A 25041-nucleotide genomic window follows, 5' to 3' on the forward strand; every position below is an offset into this window, starting at 1 on the left:
CCCGCTCTTTTCCCATATCCCTGCATTTTCCCATATCCCTGCATTTTCCCATATCCCTGCATTTTATTTTCCTTCCGTATTTATCCAATTCCCAAATATGCTGGAAAATTATACTAACTAGTAATTGAAACTTACTATCACTAATTAAAGTGGTTAAAATAATATTTTCAAGATACAAAGAAAGTAAATGACAGCACAAAATATGTTGAATAATACAGTTAATAGCTGCCACTCACCTTCATCATACAATTCTTCCAATGCTTGCCAAGTTTCAGCTCGAAGTTCTCGATTAGTTTTTCCCTGGGCAAATCCATCAGGCCAGTGCATGAGATAAAGATCTAAAACAGGAATATATGTACCTATTTGTTTATTTACTGAAGGAAACATGAATCAAAGCCAAAGTTTAGAGACATGGGAGTGTTGTTGATGTGAGCAGCAGCTGCACTGACACAGCTTGGCAAACATTTAATGCAGTCAGACGTCATTTACCCACGCCGATCAGGAAACGCCCCGTCCCAATGTGTGAATAATTCAGATAAAAATCAGGTATTGATTCCAGTGCTATAAACCAGCATGGAAATTGATTTGCAATAAGATCAAATAATTATTCATGCGGAGATGATAGGAAGGTTCGGCATGTCAGTTACGCAATCAAGTTGAACAAGTTGTGCTCAAATAAACAGAAAGCCCATTGGAGCTTTTTTTGGAACAATAATGGTCATTGGAAATAAATGAGTTTACAGGTCTGAATATTTCTCTTTTATAGACAAATAGAAAATAAGACTTTTGATGTAGGTTTGGCCAGCAACTAATATTTTACATAAAAGCAAAATCTCAGCGGAAGTGTCACAGAACCACTTTTCCAAACTTTATGCTTTTAGAAACAATAATCCGAGAGAAAATTGACAGCCATGGACTAATAAAGGAGAGCCAGCACGGATTTGTTAAGGGAAAATTATGTTTGGCTAACTTAATTGGGTTTTTTGATGAGGTAACAGAGAGGGTGGATAAGGGCAGTGCGGTTGATGTTGTGTTTATGGACTTTCAAAAGGCATTTGATAAAGTACCACATACTAAGTTTGTTAGCAAAATTGAAGTTTATGGAATAAAAGAGGCTTTAGCAGCATGGATACAAAATTGGTTAAGGGATAGGAAACAGAGTTATGGTGAATGGCTGTTTTCTGGATTGGAGGGAGGTACATAGTGGCATACCCCAAGGTTCAGTACTAGGACCACTGCTGTTTTTGATGCACATTAATGACTTGGACGTGGGGTACAGGGCACAATTTTAAAATTTGCAGATAACACAAAACTTGGAAGTGCAGTAAACAGTGAGCAAGATAGTAATAGACTCCAAGAAGACAGGCTAGTGAAATGGGTGGACACATGATGAAATTCAATGCAGAGAACTGTGAGGTACTACAATTTGGTGGGAAGAATGAGGAGAGACCATACATACTAAATGGTACAATTTTAAAGGGGGTGCAAGAACAGAGAACCCCGGGGGTGCTTGTGCACAAATCTTTGAGGATGACAGGACAGGTTAACAAAGCAGTTAATAAAGCATATGGGATCCTGGGCTTTATAAATAGAGGCTTCGAGTGCAAATGCCAGGAAGCTTTGCTAAACTTATACAAAACACTAGTTTGGCCTGAGCTGGAGTATTGTGTCCAATTCTGGATACCACACTGAAGGTTTGGGAGAGGGTACAGAATAGATTTACTAGAATGGTTCCAGAGATCAGGGAATACAGTTACGTGGATAGACTAGAGAAGTTGGAGTTATTCTCCTTGGAGCAGAGAAAGTTCAGAGGAGATTTGATAGAGGTGTTTAAAATCATGAAGGATTTTGATTGAGTAAATAAAGAGAAACTGATTCCAACATTCTATTGACTCTGGATCAGTTCCTATGGACTGGAGGGTAGCTAATATAACACCACTTTTTTTAAAAAGGAGGAAGAGAGAAAACAGGGAATTATAGACCGGTTAGCCTGACATCGGTGGTGGGGAAAATGTTGGAATCAATTATTAAAGATGAAATAGCAGCACATTTGGAAAGCAGCGACAGGATCGGTCCAAGTCAGCATGGATTTATGAAAGGGAAATCATGCTTGATAAATCTCCTAGAATGTTTTTGAGGGTGTAACTAGTAGAGTGGACAAGGGAGAACCAGTGGATGTGGTGTATTTGGACTTTCAAAAGGCTCTTGACAAGGTCCCACACAAGTGATTGGTGTGCAAAATTAAAGCACATGTTATTGGGGGTAATGTATTGACGTGGATAGAGAACTGGTTGGCAGACAGGAAGCAGAGAGTTGGAATAAACGGGTCCTTTTCAGAATGGCAGGCAGTGACCAGTGGGGTGCCGCAGGGTTCAGTGCTGGGACCCCAGCTATTTACAATAGACATCAATGATTTAGATGAAGGAATTGAATGTAATATCTCCAAATATGCAGGTGACACTAAGCTGGGTGGCAGTGTGAGCTGTGAGGAGGATGCTAAGAGGCTGCAGGGTGACTTGGACAAGTTAGGTGAGTGGGCAAATGCATGGTAGGTGCAGTATGTGGATAAATGTGAGATTATCCACTTTGGTGGCAAAAACAGGAAGACAGAATATTATCTGAATGGTGACAGATTGGGAAAAAGGAAGGTGCAACGAGACCTGGGTGTCATGGTACATCAGTCTTTGAAGTTTGGCATGCAGGTACAGGAGGCGGTGAAGGCGGCAAATGGCATGTTGGCCTTCATAGCTAGAGGATTTGAGTATAGGAGCAGGGAGGTCTTACTGCAGTGGTACAGAGTCTTGGTGAGGCCACACCTGGAATATTGTGTATAGTTTTGGTCTCCTAATCTGAGGAAGGATGTTCTTGCTATTGAGCGAAGGTTCACCAGATTGATTCCTGGGATGGCAGGACTGACATATGAGGAGAGACTGGATCAACTGGGCTTGTATCCACTGGAGTTTAGATGAATGAGAGGGGATCTCACAGAAACATATAAAATTCTGACAGGATTAGACAGGTTAGAAGCAGGAAGAATGTTCCTGTTGCTGGGGAGTTCCAGAACCAGGGGTCACAGTCTAAGAATAAGCCATTTAGGACCGAGATGAGGAGAAACTTCTTCATTCAGAGAGTGGTTAACCTGTGGAATTCTCTACCGCAGAAAGTTGTTGAGGCCAGTTCGTTAGATATATTTAAAAGGGAGTTAGATATGGCCCTTACGGCCAAAGGAATCAAGGGGTATGGAGAGAAAGCAGGAAAGGGGTACTGAGGTTGAATGATCAGCCATGATCTTATTGAATGGTGGTGCAGGCTTGAAGGGCCGAATGGCCTGCTCCTACACCTAATTTCTATGTTTCTAATAGCTGAAGGGTAGCTAATGAGAAGGTACAGATTTAAGGTGATTGGCAAAAGAACCAGCGACGACATGAGGTAAAGCTTTTTTGTGCAACAAGTGGTTAGGATTTGGAATGCACTCTCTCATAGGGTGGTGGATACAGATTCAACAGTAGCCTTCAAAAGGGAATTGGATGAATACTTGAAGGAGAAAAAATTGCAGAGATATGGGGAAAGAGCAGGGGAATGGAACTAAATGGATTGCTCTTTGAAATAGCCGGTACAGACTCAATGGGCTGAATGACCTCCCTTGATGTATTATTCTCTGATTCTATGATTTTGCCAAAAGGTAACTGCCATTTTTTTCTTCAAAGATTTGTGCACAAGTACCCCCAGGCCTCTCTCTTCTTGCACCCCCATTCAGATTGTACCATTTTGCATGTATTGTTTTTCCTCATTCTTCTTACCAAAATGTATCACCTCACACTTTTCTGTGTTGAATTTTATCTGTAATGTGCCTGCCTATTCCACCAGCCTGTCTATGTCCTCTTGAAGTTTATTACTATCTTCCTCACTTTTTTCTCATTCCATTATTTGTTATGATTTTTTTAAAATGGAGTAATCTAAGCAAAAGTCCACGTCTGTAGTGCAGGATACCACTGAGGTGAAATGATTAAGACATAAGATGAGGTAAATCAATAACGAAGAATTAGATGTCTTACAAAAAAAAACTTACAAGGATGGCTTCAATGCTGGCGTTATCTTGATAATTTGTCAGAGAGGGCGTGGTGTCTACTTTCATACAAAGATCCCGAATAGTTTTTACTAATCCCCTTACAATGCTGATGTCAGACCTTGTGGTGAATGCTAAAATGTTTACATTTATGTCCCTCAAAAAAAGTTAAACCTCTCTGTGTACCTATCAGTCACAATTTGTGAAACTATCCACAGTTTCAAATACGTAATTTCATTTCAGTAATTGCGGCTTTCCTGGACAGGTCAAATACATAATTGCACTTCATTCATACAAATGAGTAAGTGTATTTGTAGCCATCCATTAATTTGCATCAGTTCTGGCAGCATTTCATTGACCAAAAATAAATTACATGGGTTTGGCAATTTTATTTCACAGAATCAATTGCATCGTTTGCTGCATAATTTTCTTTATTAGATATACAGGTCATCGTTTTCAAGTAACAAGTGAGCTCCATACACAAGCCATACCTGTTTACACAGGTGGTCAGATGAAATTTCACAAAAAAACAAGTTAATCTTGTGTTTAAAGCTAGGTTAGTAAATGGCCATAATGTTCTGGGTAATGCAAAGTATATTATAATCCCGGCAGATACCAGCCACATGAAAATAGACAGGGGCCGAAATTGCCCCACGCCCCGTCTGGGGGCGGTAACCTTCCAAGTCAGTTATCATCCGGGAGGGACGTCCTGCCCCCAGCGTGGAATTGTCCTTTGCCCCACTTTGCGTCAGCACTACTCTAATGCTCTGCAGGCCGTTTGATGGCCACCACTGGGCCACGAGGGACAATCTCGACCAGACCAGCGGCCAGGCACCCAAAGAGGAGTGCCAAGGTGCATGATGGTAGCCCAGTCGAGACGTGAGCCGCCATTGTCGGGTCGAAGGAAGAGTCGGCCGACAAAAAAAAAGGCGGCTGGGGTGCACACGACCTCCCCTATAAGGAACGCCCCGGGCAGATGTCCACATCCCGTGAATCGGATGCGGACATCGGCCCGCGCCAGCCTCCTGTCCCGCGGGGCAATTTTCTCCGTGGGGCGCAAATGGGTCGGTGCTGGTAGTAGGACTGTACGACAACAGGAATTTTGTAGTCTGCTAGGGCTTATTTTTGGCACACGAATCCAGCCCCAAGTTGGTCTCTTTCGGCCACACTTAAGCATGGTCAAGTGCGCATGTAAATTCCCAAGTCTCTGCCAACGGCACACTGAGCATGCTGGTAGGAAGCACAAAAGTGCTGGGGACATCACTCCCTCCTCTTCCCCATGAGAGCACAAAATGCACATGGAAGCACCTGGTCTACATTCTGCATCTCCTCATAGCAGTGTGGCCAAGATGGGGAATTGAGTTGCATTCACAGAACCCTCACATTGCATGGCAAAGCAACCACCTACTTTTTAATGGTGCAGTAGTGATGTGGAAATGTATTTTTATCTAAGCTGATACCATACGGCATTTGTGTGCCCTTTGCAATATATATATAACAAAATGGAGTGCTGGCCCTTCCAGAACTTTCTGCATTTTAGCAGTCAGCTTGCATAAACAGCTAAACCTGGTTTGAGATGGCTGATGGCCATCAGACAGCTAGGAGACAAGTCATGCTGAGACAAGTACCCCCCCCCCCCCCCCATGGTGCTCTCCTATTGTCTACACGACAGGAGTTCCATGTCACCCCACTCTTATCTTCTAGACTCAAACCACCAGCCATTATCTCTTGTAGAGACCTCATCCATTTGATGCAAATAGATAAACTGACCAGGAAATTGAACAATCCTGACGCAATACAAGACAGGTGATAGCCCATTACCTCATTCTCATGGAGTAGTGGCCGGCTGGCCAACTGATAACCCTGACAAAAGGAAATATCTGTAAACCATGTCAGGACCAGGATATAGTAATTAATTCTTTATCTGTATTCACTGACTGTGAGACTGAGCAATACACAGGGAGAGGCCATAACTTGGGTTTTACTGTATAAATATCTTGTGAAACTGTACCATTGCGGAGGTGTTCACTTAGCCCTTGACTGAGTGTAACCTGCCCCTTGCTAGCAAGTAAATTAAAGAAACTTCTGCCGGAGCTGTAAGTGTCGGAGTCATTCTTTTCGGAGGTCGAGATTTCAACAGTGATTAGAGGTTTTATTTTGGCTCGTTGTTTAAGGACAGGACAGTGTGTCTGGCACACAGATAAGTTGCATCATCCTGTACCTCGCTCACGCCACTGTCACAATGTGATGGGTTAATTTAAACTTTGCAAAATAAAAGGCCCACTTTGCAAAGCCAAAAATTGGCAAGAAAAGCTTGCATTGATTCTATTAGTGAAACTTCTGTTTCCATAGATGAACACACACTCCTTAATACGAGAACAATGCATGGTTACTTGCAGCTATCACACACAGCTTGTACAGAAGGTAACCATTTTATCTCATTCTCTCAGCTGCTTGGTCATTTCCCTGCTGACCTCCAAGACTGGTCCTACATATTTTCAGAATGATGCCAGAAAAATATTTAAATTGTTTACTGGCTAAAATGAAAGATTACCTTATGGAAAATAATGGAATTCTTGGAACTTATTGTGTGATACTTTTTTCAGCGACTCCTTATCAGTACCATTGGCGAGTACATATTGCCAGCTTTCTCCCTGATGAGGCTCTTAACAATACTATGTCCTACATATAGCAACTACAGTTTGCAAAAGACGGAAATAGGCAGGCACACATTCAACAATGCAAAGGGTGCATTTTGAAAGCTTGCCCTTTAAAACGATTACAGGCAAATTCCATCAGTATTGTTTGTTCAGCTGCTCATTGCCAATAGTACAAGTACCAACTTCCTAATTAAAACCTTTTTCCTGACATCACATCCTGCTTTTTAAAACATACAAAGCGCAAGAGAGTGAGCATCAACTTTTAAGGTGCGTCACTTGCAGCAATTACATTTGTATATTTTAAGAACAAGCAGTAAATTTGAAAAACGTGTATTTAATTACAGTTCTGTAATCACAACTAAAAATGGACATTACTTTCCAAAATTATTTCCTTCCTCTATGATACTAATCAAGAAAAATGTGTCCAAGATAAACAGGTAGGGAAAAATAAAAACAGAAGTGCTGAGAAATATACAGCAGATCAATCAGCATTTGGAATACAAAGATAGGTTCATATTGCAAGTGGGACCCTTCATCAGGAGCGTCTGATGAGAGTCTCACCTGAAATGTTAATCTGCTGACTGACCTGCTGTGTCTTTCATTTCAGATATCCATCAGTTTTTCCTTTTAACTATAGGTAGATATGGAGCTATTTTGGCAAGTACGAGTGTGCAGGGAATTATAGTGCAATAATAAGAGGGAATTTTAATGTGCTATAATTCGATGAAAAAGAAAGAAAGCAAGAACTTGCATTTATATAGTGCCTTTTACAACCGCAGGACATCCCAAAGTGCTTTACAGATAATGAAGTACTTTGGAAGGGTAGTCATTGTAGTCGCTGCTGTAATGTAGAAAACGCAGCACCCAATTTACACACAGTAAGGTCCCACAAACAGCAATGACCAGATAATCTGTTTTAGTGATTGAAGGGTAAGTATTGGGCAGGACACCGGGAGAGTTCCCCTGCTCTTGTTCTAATAGTGCCATGGGATCTTTAATGTCCCCCTGGAGGGCAGGCGGGGTCTTGGTTTAACATCTCACCTTAAAGACGGTACCTCCAACAGTCCAGCACTCCCTCAGTACTGCACTGGAATGTCAGCCTAGATTACGTGCTCAAGTCTCTGAAGTGGGAACAGGCCCCACAAGCTTTTGACTCAGAGGCGAGAGTGTTACCACTGAGCCAAGACTGACGAGGACGAATATCTGGAAAGGGACTAAGATTTCAAAGGATAGATATGATGGAACTCTCTGTGGAACATCTAGGCTGGTGGGAGCACAATTAACTTCATGCCAAAGATGGCTGGTATGAGATGAACAGTGTGGGAAGTGAGGTGGAGTGGATAATCTGGAGTTTAGCACCTTGGCCTGGAACTTGCAGTCAGTGGCGAAGCAATGGCATTTGCCGCTGTCACGGGAGAAAGCTGCCTGGCGAGAAATTTGCCTTTTTCAACGCGTAAGTGATTTAAGTGCAGTATAGTGGGGATCCCCTAGAACGATCTGCTGTCTAAGCAGCCAATCACATTGTGCAGAATACTCACAGACAGGGAAGCAAGTAAGAACCTGCTTTTATCCAGACTTCTTACAACAAGTTACAGAGAGAAAAACAAAGATTGGGGCTCTCACACAGGGATAAGGTAGGACCTGAAATATCATGAACAAACTTTAAAAAAAACATCTTTTAAAAAGTTTCTTATATTGTAATTTTTATTATAATGGAGAAATTTGACACTCCACAAAATTAAAATTAGTTTTTCAGGGCCATAACATTTGTTTAGCAGTCAATACACTGTTAAAACCCCAGAGACACCTAATCCAATAAGGCCTAACATTTAATGGGATATTTATCAGCAACATTACCGCAGAAAAGCCCAAGTTTTCATCAGTTTCACTGATTGCCAGCTATGGGAATGGGGGGCGGGGGGAGGGTCCATAGTGCAGACAGTGTCGGAACAGTGACCGCAACTTCAGGATTTCCGCGTTTAGATGTGCATGCACTATATCCTGAAGTTGCAGTCAGTTTCAAAGCAGTAATAATGGCAAAAGCTGTTAATTCACCGTTATTACCCATCGCAAATTCTGGCCCAATTTATCTTTGTGGGAAGAGCAAGGAGAGCCACTCTTCTGCAAGATGAACTAGGTGCGGTACACAATAGAGTGGATTATATGCGGCTGTGGGTCTAATGGCCTGTTCTCATTTCATGTGTTTGTGATATTCTCTTGCCAGTGGTCTTCCTTGTGGGAGGTCTGGAGGTTGCAGTAATTTAGCTGTGTGGTTCTAAAAATATAACAAGCCAGGAGGGGAAAGTTTGAATGGTTTATGAACACTAAAAATCTATCATACATTCTTTTTAGCTTTCTTATTATTTGAGACACAAATTGAGTAAGATAGACCTTGCACACAATGATGGCATAGGATCGGAAGTTATATTGGATCACATGACTGGCAGTGGGACACAGTGGAAAAATATAAAAGAACAATTTCTTTGTTAACTGAATAGTACCAGCATTTCAGTGACACTTGCCCATAGTGTTTATAGATGGTTAGCGTTTTCAATGTTTCAGACATCTATCTCTGACCCCTCATCAGCTGCACTTAAAGGTCATAACTAGACTGTAAAATAAATTGGATTTGGATCAATTGGTCTGGAAATGGCATCACATCATCAAAATGAAGCACATTAAAGTAGCTGTATGTCTTCATTTGACATTGTTTGAGGTAGAGTTGCTAATATTACAATTGTGCCACCAAAAGCTCTCAGGTCAAATGTGTAATTTGGAGTTGCAATCCCATAATTTTCTGGATAGCCATTTTGTAAATGGGTGGCTTGAGAAGGAAGCAGCTGGAGATAATTCCTGAACACCTGTACCTTGACCTTGATAGACTCACTGTCACAAATGTCAATGCAACTGACCTGGGCACAGGGTGGTGGGGAGTGGAGGGGGGGGGGGGGGTAGCTGCTCATGAGGGAGACAGCAGACAGGGCCACTAAAATTCCCCTAACTGAAGAATCTAAAGAAAATTAGTACCCTGGTGAAGAACAAGAGTACATTAAGTTCAAACTTAAAAAAATATATAAACAGTTCCTTAACTTAAACCTTACTATCAAATAATTTTTCTTAAATGTGTTTGGGTCTTTGTTCATACCAATATAATCCACACCGAGTCTTTTACAGGACTCCAAACATGCTGCTTTAGTGGTTTCATAGCCATAGTCCCCAGGCCAAAGTTTTGTGGTTATCCAAAGGCTCCCCCGATGCACACCGCTCTCACTGATTGCTTTCTTTAGATGCGATTCACAGCCATATCTTTTTGCAGTGTCAATGTGACGAATGCCACATTCTTTTAGGGCATACACAACTGAAGAATGGGAATAGCCACCCTGATGTGATGTACCTGAAGGGAAAATAAAATAAAAACAAAAAATTACTGATTTGGTTTAACTAAGATTTCAAGAATGTTAAAAGTTTAACCAGTTAGTTTTAGAAGATTTAACCACTACAGCTTATAGACAACACACCCAAATCTTTGGTACATGTCTATGTTTGGTACACTGGTTAAATAGAGCTACTTAAAAGATTGCTCCTCCTTTACCAACAGCAATAAAACAGATTACCTTTCCACCATCTACAAGGCACAAGTCAGGAGTGCGATGAAATACTCTCCACATGCCTGGATGAATGCAGCTCCAACACTCAAGAAGCTCAACACCATCCAGGACAAAACAGCCCGCTTGATTGGCACCTCATCCACCACCTTAAACATTGACTCCCTCCACCACCAGCGCACTGTGGCTACAAGATGCACTGCAGCAATTCGCCAAGGCTTCTTCGACAACCCAAACCCAAACCGACTACCTCTACCAACTAGAAGGACAAGGGCAGTAGGCACATTGGAACACCACGTTCCCCTCCAAGTCACACACTATCCTGACTTGGAAACATATTGCTGTTCCTTCATAGTCGCTGGGCCAAAATCCTGGAACTTGCTCCCTAATAGCACTGTGGGAGTACCTTCACCACATGCACTGCAGCGGTTCAAGAAGGTGGCTCACCACCATCTTCTCAAGGGTAATTAGGGATGGGCAATAAATGCTGGCCTCACCAGCGTGTCCACATTCTGTGAAAGAATTTTTAAAAATCGCATTGCTGTTTGTGGGACTTTGATGCGCACAATTTGGCAGCTGCATTTCCTACATTACAACAGTGACTACATCTCAAAAATATGTAATTGGCTGTAAAGCACTTTGGGATATCCTGAGGTCGTGAAAGGCACTATAATAAATGCAAGTTCTTTCTTTCCGTCACTGAGGTAGGAGTGCTCTAAACTGTAGGATACTTCTTTCACAACTTTACACATTCATTTTGTTGAAATTAGTATCCCTTCAAATAAGGCCTACAATTTAGCTAAAAAGTAGTGAGATTATTCACCATTCAGTTATTGGTGTGCAATGTTCTTGAATGTTCCCTGAAGGTGGTAAACACACTAACTGTAAGAGAATTATTGCAAGTTATCTGACATAGTCATTGATAACCATCTTCTATACCATACAGTATGGCACTTGGAGGTTTTAACAGTCATGGAAATCGAAGACATGAATTCTGGCAGTGAAACTTCAAAATAGGTCAAATCAAACCTATATAATGAACAATATTTGGAAGTATGATTGAGGATCTATCTCAGGGCTCAGGTGACCAAATAAATAATTTCAACTTTGCTTTATTGGTTTATATTGTAACTCAAGGACCTCAAGTAACATATTCACAGTATTGTTTATACTCTATTTAGCCTCTTTATGAAAAAGATCACTGATTCAGAGACAAAAGCAAAATACTGTTTAATGCTGGAAATCCAAAATAAAAACAGAAAATGCTGGAAATACTCAGCAGGTCAGGCAGCGTCTGTGCAAAGAGAAACAGAGTTAACGGGCCCAAGTTTCCACCGACCCTTAGAACGGCGCACCTCCGTGAGGTCTGCTGATTTTCTCGAACAAAAAGTGCGCCTAATTCTTACCATGGTATTCTCTATGCTGATCAGGCCTCCTTGGGACTCGGCGCAGCACAGCAGAACCAACGGGGGGGCGGAGCTACAGCCCTGCGCCGAAAAAAGTGCGCAGTAGCTCCTGGCCCTCGCAGCACGTCCTGGCTCCGGGCGACCTTATCCCTGGCCGAAGGGACGATGCAATGTTCGCCGCCCCTATCCCGGGCCGAGTGGCCTGCCACACAGGCCGGGTGTTGCCTTCCCGCGCTCACACTAGTACATTGTTGTAGCCTCTCTCACCCCCAATGCCTGCATCCTCTGCTGCCGGTGCTGCCCCTCCCGTTCAGTTGGCGGAGTGTGTGCGCGGTGTGTGCCGAGGGAAGCATGCCGGGGTACCCGGGGGAGCAGGAGCTGGAGGAGCCCGGCTCGAGTCCAGGCCACGTGATCAGCACCAGGAGTCATACAGCACGTTTGCGGCAGAATTCTTCGAGACACGATACTGGGGGGCGGGGGATGAAGCTACTGGTTTATGTCACTGATCACATCTATGTCAAGAAATTTCAAAGCATTAATGCCAAAAGACAATATCCCCTTTGGACTTTATAAATCGAGTTCAAGACTCAATCCATTCTGAGGGCTACAAGAAACAGGTTGGTGCAGGGAGACTTTTGATTGGAGGGGGAGGGGAAGACTTTTGATGGGGGGGGGGGGGGAGGGGGGAGAAGGAGGAGAGTTTCTTTAAATGATTTAGAAAAAGAACAAACTGCTCGAATTAAAAAAGTTGTCCCTAGATTGACTGCTGATAAGAGCAGTAAGAAAGACAGTCAGCATCATCAAAATTCAACTTCTGATATACATGATATTAAAAAGTGCATATTTTATGAAGCTTTATATAGTGGAATGTGTAAATTTTGCAAAGGTTAGAGTACAAGATCTGTATTAGTTGTTGTGAAGGTGTTTAGTGCTTTGCTCCCCGCCGTCGCCCCCCCCCACCACCCTTCCCCCATCTCTGGCTTCTAAAAGTGTCCGCAAGGTTTTTCTGAGCGGACACATACGCTGGCCTAAGTTAGTTTGGAGTAACTTTTCGCTGTCTAAACTTGCTTAAATGGCCAAAACAGGCGTAAGTGGCTGGTAACGCCCCCTTTTGGGAAAAAAAAGTGAGCTAAAAAGAAACTGAACTAACTCACTGAAACTGGAGCAAACTAAATGTGGAGAATTGCGATTTTTAATACTCCAAAAAAAAACTAGTTGCTCCAAAAAAAAGGAACTCCTGTCGAAACTTGGGCCCAACGTTTCAGGTCAATAACGTTTTGTCAGACAGGTCATCAACCTGAAACATTAACGCTGATTTAGAGCCGTTGTTCGGAGTATAAAGATACAAATTCTGCTTGTAAACGCTTAAATATTTGTATTTTCATAATAGCCAGTATTAAAAATCCCAAATTATAGTACAGTATAAATGCCAGGAATTTAAAAGCTGAGGATTTTGTTCCTCTCATGAAATTGGAATCAACAGGATTCTCACCCACAGCAAAATTGCTCGATTTCAGTTTGTTGAATAAATATGTTGCCATCGAGGGGATAATTGAAGACAAGTACACTTTTTCCAGTGTTGATATCCAGTTTTAACTGGTTGGAATTTACACAGCATCTAAAAGTTTCTTTCTTTGCCCATCAGCCTTTAACTAACAGACAATAGCCCATAATTTGCAGTCAGCGGCAAAGCAAAGGCGCTCGCCGCTGGCCTCGAAGAGAGCTGCCACACAGATCTCGCGATCTCTGTGACGAGGTTTGCCTTTCCTGACGTGCAACTGATTATAGCGTCATTTAACGAAAATTCTCAAAGAGCTGCAGTGATGTTATCAAGTTGTCTAAGCAGTCAAGTAGCCAATAACATTGAATAATTCTCACACAGACAGCAAACAAGGAAATGAGAAGCAGCCTTTATCTGTACTTTTAAAAAAAATGTTAGAGAGCGAAATAAAGATTTGGAGTTTCACATGAGGATAAGGTCGAAGCTGAAATATCATGAACAAACTTACATTTTTTTTTTAAAGTTAAAAAATATGTAATTTTTATCATAATGGAAAAATTTGACAACCTACAAATATAAAAATGAGTTTTTCAGGGCCAGAACGGTTGTTTAGCAGTCAATACGCTGTTAAAACCCCAGTTACATTTATTCCATCAAGGCTTAACATTTAATGAGGTATTTTACAGCAATATTAGCGCAGAAAAGCCCCGGTTTTTAATCAGTTCCACTCATTTCACTGATTGCCGACTATGGGGCCGGGGGTGGGGTTGCCACAATGCAGCCTGTGTTGGAGCAGTGAATGACTGACCACAACTTCAGGATTTCTGTGTTTAGATGCACATGTGCTAAATCTTGAAGTTGCAGGTAGTTTCAGAAGGGTAATAACGGCTAACAGTTCGCTGTCATTACCCATCGCAAAATCTGTGCCAATGTTGCAAAAATGCACAAGTTTATTTATATAGAGCTCCAAAAGATAAATGGAGTAACTTTTGCGGGTGTCATGTGGTCAGAATGTCATGTGATCAAACCACCTGCAACTACAGTTGACAACCCTACTCCCATTAGAAAATCCAGCATAATTTTGAGTGGCCTTGATGGGTTTGCCTCCATTACTCTGCCCGGAAAATTATTCCCACTGTATTGTTTTAAATTTACTATTCGCTAATTTAAATCCCTTGGATTTACTCTTTTGGCTTACTTTAAAATAATAAAATAATAATCTGGGTTTAACTTATCTGTGCCATTTAATATTTTAGATTCCTCAATCAGATTACCCTAAACACAGAGACCAACAATTTGGAAGCACAGATGACAAAGAAATAACTTTTAAGATTTATTTCAACCCGGGGAAGCACCTGAATTTATTCAACATTTTCTAGTGTAAGGAAAAATGCTTTCCGCCATTTCCAGTGTAGCTAATTACCAGCAAAACATCTGCCTGACCCTGATCTTGCTGACATCTCCCCATTGTAATTCATCTCACAAATGTTATACTCAGCACTACGAGATTTAAAATTGTTCATCACAATGACCCAATTAATCTTAAACTGTAATATACATGTGCACTGTAATGACATGCTGCAGTGCATGCATTAAATTAGGTGCTAGAGTTTGTATAATTTTAAAAACCTGAACTCCCCAACATGTATTTTGATGCATTTTCCTTCTAAAAGCCATGCCAAATAACAAGTATGGTGCAGCTAAATCAACATGACCCTAAAATAAAGGATTTTCCTGTCACTGCTTTTGTTCAGTGATCTTCACAGCGACGGTTAATATGCTGCTTTTTAAGGTCAGGGGCGTTATGCTATGTGACACACAATGTATTCGTTTTCTGGTAAGGTGCAGCCATGTCCCTTTAACGCCATAAATTATAGTCTTATGTTAACATAGCCTCAGTCACTCAGAGTTTAATTGCTGTTTGGTCAGGAAACTTTACAAATTGGAATGTGCTTGAGTCGTGGGCTCCACCTCGGAAGTGCACAATATTGCAAGATTGTTTTGCATCTGCAGTCTGAAGTGGGGCATCTGAATTTGAGCCATTTTCATTAAAGATAGACAATAGGTGCATCATTCTCATTGTGTACATGCGCTTTGGTCACATTTCTCGATTGGATTCATTGCCTCAATTGCAAAAGTTGTAGTACAGATGTAAAACGTAACATTACCTGTCGCAGCCCCAATCACAGCCACCCTGCCACTGAAACCCTTATAAATGTCTTAAATCACCTCGTAAATCAACTGACTCTAATGCTTTCCTTGCTGACCTTCCATTCTTTACCAAGCTCGACTGGAAGCCCCATATCAAACCTGCTTGCCCATCACAACTGCTGTCACTGACCAGCACTGGCTCCTTATCCCATCCTCGTCCTCATCTATAAATTCATCCATGGCCTTGGCAAGCTGGTCTCTGCAATCTCCTTTAGTCCTATATCCTGTCCTGAAAGCTCTATTCTTCTGATTCTGGCCTTTTGTGCATCCTTTCTTTCCTTCATTCCACCAATGGTAGCAGAGCTTTCTTTTGCTATTAATCCTACACTTTATAACTCCCTCCTGAAGCCTCTCTGCCTCTCTCCAATTTTAAAAATGTCCTCAAAACCCATCTCTAATCAAGTTTTTGGCCACCCGTCCTAATCTATTTCTGGCTCAGCATCTATTTTCATTACACCTATTTGTGAAGTGCCTTTGCCCTTTAGTTTTACATTAAAATCACGATATAAATGCAAGTTCAAACTAGGTTCTATTCTAGATTCATAAAATGACCAACAATAACTGAAAGATTCAGTTCTCATAACTCGTTTTGTACAATATAAAGTGGTTTAAGTTAGCATAATATAGGAGGATATAAATTTTTTTTAAACTCTGGTTACACAATTGAAGTGCAAGAATGGAATCTCTCTGCAGACAACACAGTGATGTGTTTGTTGGGACAATTAATGAATGTGCTTTTAACGCAGTCAAATTTATAAAAGGCATTGTGGAACACACACAGGCAAAAGCCTTTGCGAATTTGCTGCCAGCTCACGAATCGTTCCTTTTCAGCTGATTCTTTCCCACCGTTGTCTAGAACATTTCCCATTACCAAACAAATTGTTTTCAGATGCTGTATTCCACACAGCTTCCTTAGAAACCATTTTTTTATATAAGGAATTGTGGCTTTCCTCAATAGAAAACTCCAGCTGTGAAAATGCTGCATTTCTGGCATATATTATACCGCATTAATAGGGTTCAACAAACCTTTTCTCTCTGGAATAATGTCTTGTGACTAAACCCTAACTATTATGGGATGCAAATGTGGTGCAAAGTATTTTTACAAAGTTCTGTCGCCACTTCATTAGTGCAAATGTTAAATAATATTTACTGTCACATTAAATCTATCAAAATAAGAGAAATGGCAGAGCAGATAACATGGCATTTATGTTTGATGAATATTACTGTTAAACACCACTACCCTTAGTACAATCTGTTACACCATGTAAATAACCTAATATTTCCATTAGGCCAATGTGAATAATTAATTTTGATGTTAATAATCCAGCAGGCACTTATGAAAGTCACTGAGCTCAAGGATTATGTTGCTAATAAAGGGAATTCCGCAATATATTTATGTCTGATGAAATGCAAACTAAACACAAATTAATCTTTTGCAACTATTGAATTCATAATAAACATTTTGCATCTCTTCAATTAAGAAACAATTAAAAAAATTAAAATATCTTCCATTACAGAGGGGTTTGATGACAATCTCCCAATTATTTATACACTATATACAATTTTTAAAACTGGTTGTCTTAAAAAAACTGCTCAAATGGGCCCTGAAGTACAGTACAGTGATATGTGTAGGTCACACAAAAAAGTTGGACCTACAAACTGTGCTTTATTTCAGAAGTTTACTTTGTTTAAAAAGATCGCTCAAAGTATCACTCGGGAGATCGAACAAAAGCCTTTCCAACTCACTGATAGAAACCAGAGGTCAGTACGGCTGTGACCAATTCAAAATGGAACGAAAAGAATGCAAAGCTTTTCAAAGTGCTTCACAATATTCACTTCAAGAACAAAAGGGCTTTCACACTGGCTCTGAGCCTAGTTCTGTTGCTATTTTTTTCCCACAAAATGTAGCCTCTAAAAACAGCAGGATAGACAGCCCCTAACAGATACGATTGAAGTATTCAGTAAAATACTGTTAACAAAACAAAAAAAAGTTCTCCAAGAGAACTGGCAACTGTAGAGATTCTGCCTAGGATGCAGGCAATTGTTGAACGAAGGCTACTTATAATGAGCTTAGGAAGCACCCTGTCCGGAGGAAGATCTGAAATACAGTACGAGAAACTCAAGCCTGTAATGGAAATCATTAAATGTTCTGTTTCATCCCAAACAGTAAAGGATGGTTTTCACAATTTGATTCTTTCATATCATTTAGCAAATAAATGTTTCCTGAAGCTTATGAGAAAATGAACACACTGAGTGGGAGTTTCCAAGGGCAAGTGATAAAACTGTTCCTGTTCATTTTCACTATTTGCATGAAACTAAAACTTAATACAGCAATGTCTGCTATGTGGATTTTATACAATGTGGCCTTTTTCCTTGATCACAACAGAAGAATAGTAGCCAGTCAATCTGTCATTTTGGTAGTTTTTTTTCTCCTTTTCTACTTTGCTCCCATCCTATTTGGAAGGCAGCGACTCATGCTGGGGTACAATTCCACAGACACCAGCAGCCCTTCAGTACTTCGCCCAAATGTCTATTCTTTATGTGCGAGCTTCGACAGTGAGCGTAAGTAGGTTATTCAACTAGGGCGTTTATTACAGACAAGCTTGATTGTTCCTCAAGTCATGTTCAGGCACCCGTCTCAAGCAGTTGGTCACTGGATAGAAATCGAAGCAGGAGCTTAAGCTGATTATTTTTCCCTCTCCCTCATTCGGGGTTGACGAACTGCAGCACCCACACTGCGACTCTGGCTGGAATCAAGTAACTGCACAAACTAGGGATTGCACCTGGGATCTTCTAAACCGTCTGATCTGTACCCTAAAGACCATCACAGAAACTGTGTTCTCAGCTTTTTAAAACAACCTAGTAAATATTTCATGATGCCAGGGGCTAGACATAATGAAAAATGTATTGCTGATTTCTCATCATCACCCAAGTACAAGCTGTAGTACCACTGGTGCAAAAGCCCAGTCTATTATTTACCCAGGAGCTTTAGGTATGAAACAATAGAAAACATTCAAATATAATAATTGTATTTGTATTGAGAAACTTGGGTGAAGGACACCACTATAAGGTTCAAAACAGCAGAAGATATGGCAAAGAGAATTAGCAATTGAGGACATCAAGCTCTAGTTTTAAAAGCCTAAGGATTGTAGCAGAAAGGAAGTGGTGAGGAATGTCAGCATTGCAGTTCAAGGCAACAAAAACATTTAGTGTGGGAGACACTTCAAAGAGTTTAACAAAGTGAAGCTGTAAGGAAGAGGGTCCAGAATGCCATGTGGCAAGTTAAGATGAACCAGAGATCAGATTTCAGGACCAGCACTGGTTACAGTAATATCCATAAAAATAGAGCGAGAGAATAATGGTTGCAACAGAGCGGATGGAGGCTAGATCTACAAGACCCTTTTCTTGTATTCTGCTCAGGAATGCAAGAGTTGTGTTAGAAGGACCTCCTCAGATATGAGAGCGATATTCAAGACTTGAGTGGGCTTGGGCTTCAAGGGTGCTAAACGTTATCAAGAAGAAAAGATGTGTTTGACATGAAGGAGGAAATCCAGCTTCTAGGAAGCAGTTACAGTACTGGAGGAGATGCAGGAATTCCATTTGAGATCGGAAGCCAAATAACAACAATATTTGAAAACCAACAAGTTATTTTTAAAAACAAGGCAAGAGGTGGTAGGTGCTGAATAACTTATAAGTGATATGAAAAAGCAATGTATTTGAAGAAGTGCTAGCTATGTATTTAGTTGCAGAGAAAAAGAGAGGAAAGAGAAAGAGAGAGAGAGAAAGCACAAGTCATGTTTTTCCTGATGGTGTCAAATAATTTTGAACAAAAAGCAACCAAATTGGATTTTGAAAGCTTCTCAGGTAAACACAAAGACTTTGATTACCATCACCTGTGATTAATTACAGCTATATTAACAGTGTGTAAGAAACTTATGAAGGCAAAATTGTTCTGCTTCCCCACACTTTCCACTATCTACTACTAATCCCCAAGCCCATTTTTGCTCTGCTCCCACCTATTCACATCCCCCAAGTGGCCACTGCCTATTTTCACCTTGCTAACTGCCAATCACCACCCAATACCCTCTCAGATGCTCATCCCCAAATATTAACTACTCATTGCTGCCTAAAGCTGTTCATTTGCCCTAGCTACCAATCTGAATTCTCATCAGCCAATACTCCTCGACCCCATGTACTCACTGTAATAACCCCCAAATACTCTTTAACCTCAACTACTCTCCAGCCCTCCACTACTCACTACACTACCTTATGTACTCACTACTTTCCTCCCCAGCTACTGATTACTCTCCCCAGCCTACTCACTACCTCCCAACAATTCTCAATTCCCCGGCTCTCTTATCTGCTCCCATATCCTCTCCCAATTAATCCAATGCCCTTCTCCCAAACAATGTATCTTCTCTGTTAGAAAATACAATGTTCTCTAACCTCCCATGATTTACGACCTACACCCTGCAGAACTCACTTATCTGTAATGTATCAAACAGTACATTAGCACTCAGTTCCTATCAGTAAGAATTCTTATCAGACACTCTTCACATTTTTTGATTGTCTGAAATAAAAAAATAAAATCTTAACTAACTATCCAAACACACCTGTAAATATATTAAAATAAGTATTTATATAGCACCTTTAACATAGTAAAATATCCCAAGGGGTTTCACGGGAATGTTATCAAACAAAATTTGACGCCAAGCCACGTAAAGCGATATTAAGGCAGTTGACCAAAAGCTTGGCCAAAGTAGTAGGTTTTAAGGAGTGTCTTAAAGGAGGAAAGAGAGGTAGAGAGGTGGGAGGAAATTCCAGAGCATAGGGCCCAGGCAGCTGAAGGCACAGCAGTCAATGCTGGAGCAATTAAAATTGGGGATTTGCAAGATGCCAAAGTTGGAGGAGCGCCGATATCTCGGAGGGTTGTAGGGCTGGAGGAAGTTACAGTGATGGGGAGGGGTGAGGCCATGGTGGGATTTGAAAACAAGGATGAGAATTTTAAAACTGAGGCGTTGCCGGACCAGGAGCCAATGTAAGTCAGCGAGCACAGGTGCGATCGGTAAACAGGACTTGGTGGGAGTTAGGATGTGGACCGCAGAGTTTCGAATGACCTCGAGCTCCAACACGCCTCTTGCTGACCTCCTATCCGTCACCTTCCATAAATCTAAATTGTAGAGAGGTCTGGGGCATGCATCCTTAACTAAATCCCACTCACCCATTTTCCCATCCTCGCTGACCTACATTGGCTCACTGTCTCCCAATGTATTGAATTTTAAATTATTGCCCTTGTCTTTAAATATTTCCATAGCCGGTCCTATCCCATCTCTGCAGTCTCCTCTGCCCTAGATCACCCTGCTTTCCTACATTACAACAGTGACCATACTCCAAAAAGTATTTCATTGGCTGTAAAGTGCTTTGAGGTGGTCGTGAAAGGCTCTATAGAAATGCAAGTCTTTCTTTCTTCTTTCTTGCTAAACACCAGATTCCTTTTAACTCTAGCCTTTTCTGTATCCATTTTCCCTTTGCTCCATCATTGGTGGTCCGACTTCTACTCTCTCTAATTTCCTTCCAAAATCCCTATCCATTCTCACCTCTTTTAAAAACCTTCTCCAAACCCACCTCTTCAACCAAGCTTTCAGTCACTCTACCTAACCTTTCCAGCTCAGCATCTGGTTCATTCACTGAGTAAACCAGATGCTGAGATATAAAGGTGATTTTTTTAAAATGTGAAAAGCATTATATAAATGCAAGTTGTTGTTAATAAATTAAAATGGAAGAGTGATGCTTGGAGCTCTGGGGAGCAATACTGAAACAGAGACCTAAGAGTGGTGTTTGGAGCTCTTGGGTCTCTGTTTCAGCATTGCTCCCCAGGAGCCCTAGCATTAATATAATAGTGTAAGTAGCCTAGAGCTGGAATTCTGTGTAAAATCCCTTGTACATGGATTGATGTAGTGTCCACAGGCTACGATCTACATTTACTATGACACTGAAGACAGAATTTTATGCCAAATGCCCATTCCCAAGCTGTCTTTGACAAGCAGCTTGAAAACAAAAAGCACAAAAGAGGACCAAGGCAGACTAATGGGAGAATAGGCACCTGCCATATTGCTTTAAGGATTATACAGTTTTTCAGTACATTAACCTTCTCTAATAGTAGTTTAAAAGTTAAACAACAACCAAAAGGATTGCAGAAGCTGTACAAAACAGGATAGCAAAAGCTTGTTTTAATACATATATTTAAATGAGTATATTGCTAAAAAAATACACCTAATTTTGCAAATTTATGTTTGTTTTAAGTTTTTGAATTAAATAACTAACATGTTCATTACAAGGCGACAAGATAGTTAGTGGAATCATAAAGCAAGAGTGAGGATTGGTGAGAGTGAGAGACAGAACAAAAAAAACATTTAACAAATTACTACAACAAGAACATTTGTTTGTGAAAGGCACAATTAGGTCACAAGATTAATAGTAGCTTCAAATCCCACCGTTTTCAATCTTTTCATCATCATCATAGACAGTCCCTCGAATTGAGGATGCCTTGCTTCCACGCCAAAAGGTTCAGAGGTGTTTCAATGAAGGATCTAATATTCCAGGTCCCGAGCTAAATCTCAAAGGATGGAAGATGCCCGAGTATTGATTTTTTTTAACGTGTGGTGGCCGTTGCACACCAGTCACCACACGGGCTTGGCAGAGCTAGGTCTTGGTCCAGTGGCAAGGATTAACCAAGACGACTGGAGACCAGTTCTGCTGCTGACTCACCTCTCTCTGCACTGATTGGGATTGTGTCACTTCTCCATCAAACGACATCACTTCTGCCCCACATTAAAAGCTTGCATTCCTTCTCCTCTTTCACAAACATCTCACAGAGCCTATCCAGGCAGCAACTCAGTGACACCTTCCAATAATAATGACAGCTGTATTCTTCCACAAAACAAACTCATCGCAATCTCCCCCCAGGTAATCCATTGATGTAAACATATTGCCGTTGTGATACATCTCATTATTAAGTGTATTTAGAGGTCCATTCCCACTATGCTAATTTTGAAATGTAGTGAGATAAAGTCACTTAAAGGTGCATGTGTGGTCATCAGGGAGCACAGATCAGGAATGTGAATGTGAAAGTGCAGGGCAAACATCCATATGCATGTCACACATTTAAACAGTTTAGACGGCCTTTTGGCTAAGATCATGCGTAACTGACCTGACAGGGGAGTAACCATGACCCCAACGTGGTTCTCCCTGGATCAGGAAGGTGATTCTCCTATGCTTTTTGGAAATAGGAGGTGGGTGGGGTGGTTTGACCCATCCACCTCCACGGAGGTGTGTGGGGGGCCTGACCCATTCACCTCCATGGCACGAACCTGGTATTGCAGTACTTCCAGGAATGGTGCAGTGGTTCTAGGCCTTTTGGCTAAGAGCATTGGCGCAGAGTGATCCTTGATGTGTGCAAGGTGACCTCTGGCGTTTGTAATCTGACAAGATGATCTGACAAAGAATTGGAAAGATTGGCAACGAATAAATAAAAAATAAATAAATAAATAAATAAAATAAAAATTTAAACAGTTTAGAAACTTCGGTTTGTAAACTGCAAACTCTGAATAGATGACCATTGAAAATATCATGGTATACTCAGACCTTTCCACCACTACTCATCTACATACAAAAAATTCAAAGTTTTGCATTTGACAAAGTGTCTGATATGTCAGGCAAAGTATTGGTTGCTTTACAGTGAATGTGAAATATAATCCAATCAAAAAACACAAAGATTTACATCACTATTTCTAAAAAAACCTTTTGATTCATAAAAAATGGAGCAATCACATCCCTGAAATTTATTTCCTCCCAATTCCTCTGAGGAGCCATGTTGGCTTTATTCTATTCCACTATTTAAACCTAAGCATGAACGTTATAATATAATACAAACATAAAAACTTGTGTAGGCTTTCATACATGCGCAGTCTCAATGCCCCAATGAGTTTCTAGCCAATGACAATTATAAAGTGGTCACTTCTATGCCTGGCAAAAAAACAAAGATCATTACTGAGATTAAGTCAAACAACTACTAAATATCTCCCCACTGCCAAAATAAATAATTAGATCCATCAATCATAATCAAATCTTTGCATATAGTGTGTCACGCATTAAACATGTAGAATAGAACAGTGAAACATTTTTGTCTATGTACAATTATTAATTGGAGGAATTCTTTCTCACTAGACCAGGTACATTTTGGGTTCAGGTCTATTACTGTGTAGTTTGATTATAGTTGGCTTAGGGCCTATCCAACAGGTCATTGTGTTTGGCACAGATCAAGGAATCAAGTCACCTCCTTCAGCTCAAACATTCTATCTGACGAACATCCTGGGGATCTTTCTGGGGTAGTGAGTTTGATTGACAGCTGTGCCTGGGTTGAACACATAGTCTGGCTCTGTGAAAAGGGCAAGGCCAATAATTCTTTGTAGTCTCAGGTCTATGGACAGGTGCCTGTACTCTAGGCTTATATTTGACTGTCTGCGCTCAGCACACCGATCTGAAACCAGCAGAGACAAAGTTGGATCTCAAACCAGCGTACTAAGCTTAAATAAAGGATACAATGAAGGTATGAGGCAGAGTTGGCTAAAGTGGACTGGGAAAATAGAGTAAAGTGTAGGATGGTTGATGAACAGTGGCGCACATTTAAGGAGATATTTCATAATTCTCAAGAAAAATATATTCCAGTGAGGAGGAAAGGGTGTAAAAGAAAGGATAGTCATCTGTGGCTAACTAAAGAAATAAAGGATGGTATCCAATTAAAAACAAAGTGGCCAAAACTAGTGGGAGGACAGAAGATTGGTAAGCTTTTAAAAGCCAGCAAAGAATGACTAAAAAATTGATTAAGAAAGGGAAGATAGACTATGAAAGTAAACTAGCACAAAATATAAAAACAGATAGCAAGAATTTCTACAGGTATATAAAAAGGAAAAGAGTGGCTAAAGTAAATGTTGGTCCCTTAGAGGATGAGACCGGGGAATTAGTAATGGGGAACATGGAGATGGTAGAAACTCTGAACAAATAATTTGTATCAGTCTTTACGGTAGAGGACACTAAAAATATCCCAACAGTGGATAGTCAAGGGGCTATAGGCAGGGGCGGGAGGGGGGAGGAACTTAACATTATCACAATCACTAAGGAGGTGGTACTCAGTAAGATAATGGGACTAAAGGCGGATAAATCCCCTGGACCTGATGGCTTGCATCCTAGGATCTTAAGAGAAGTAGCGGTAGGAATAGTGAATGCATTGGTTGTAATTTACCAAAATTTCCTGGAATTGGAAAACTGCAAATGTAACGCCCCTATTTTAAAAAGGAGATAGACAAAAAGCAGGAAACTATAAACCAGTTAGCCTAACATCTGTGGTTGGGAAAATGTTGGAGTCCATTATTAAAGAAGCAATAGCAGGACATTTGGAAAAGCATAATTTGATCAGGCAGAGTCAGCATGGGAGTCCTGGTGCATGAAACACAAAAGGTTAGTATGCAGGTATAGCAAGTGATCAAGAAGGCCAATGAAATCTTGGCCTTTATTGCAAAGGGGATGGAGTATA

At 40.8% G+C, this 25041-nt stretch overlaps 1 protein-coding gene across 1 annotated transcript in view; it reads right to left on the reverse strand.

Annotated features, from left to right (window-relative positions):
• The window catches only part of LOC139269149 (uncharacterized oxidoreductase ZK1290.5), a 125670-nt gene that overhangs the window by 74405 nt on the left and 26224 nt on the right, over nucleotides 1–25041 (reverse strand). Inside the window, exons 2-3 of the mRNA XM_070888249.1 lie at nucleotides 9872–10120; nucleotides 237–338 (exon numbers count right to left, since the gene is read on the reverse strand). Of these exons, the coding sequence (XP_070744350.1) occupies nucleotides 237–338; nucleotides 9872–10120 (351 nt within the window). The remainder of the gene's footprint in view (nucleotides 1–236; nucleotides 339–9871; nucleotides 10121–25041) is intronic.

Source organism: Pristiophorus japonicus, chromosome 8 (genome assembly GCF_044704955.1).
Source record: "Pristiophorus japonicus isolate sPriJap1 chromosome 8, sPriJap1.hap1, whole genome shotgun sequence".
Taxonomy (NCBI): domain Eukaryota; kingdom Metazoa; phylum Chordata; class Chondrichthyes; family Pristiophoridae; genus Pristiophorus; species Pristiophorus japonicus.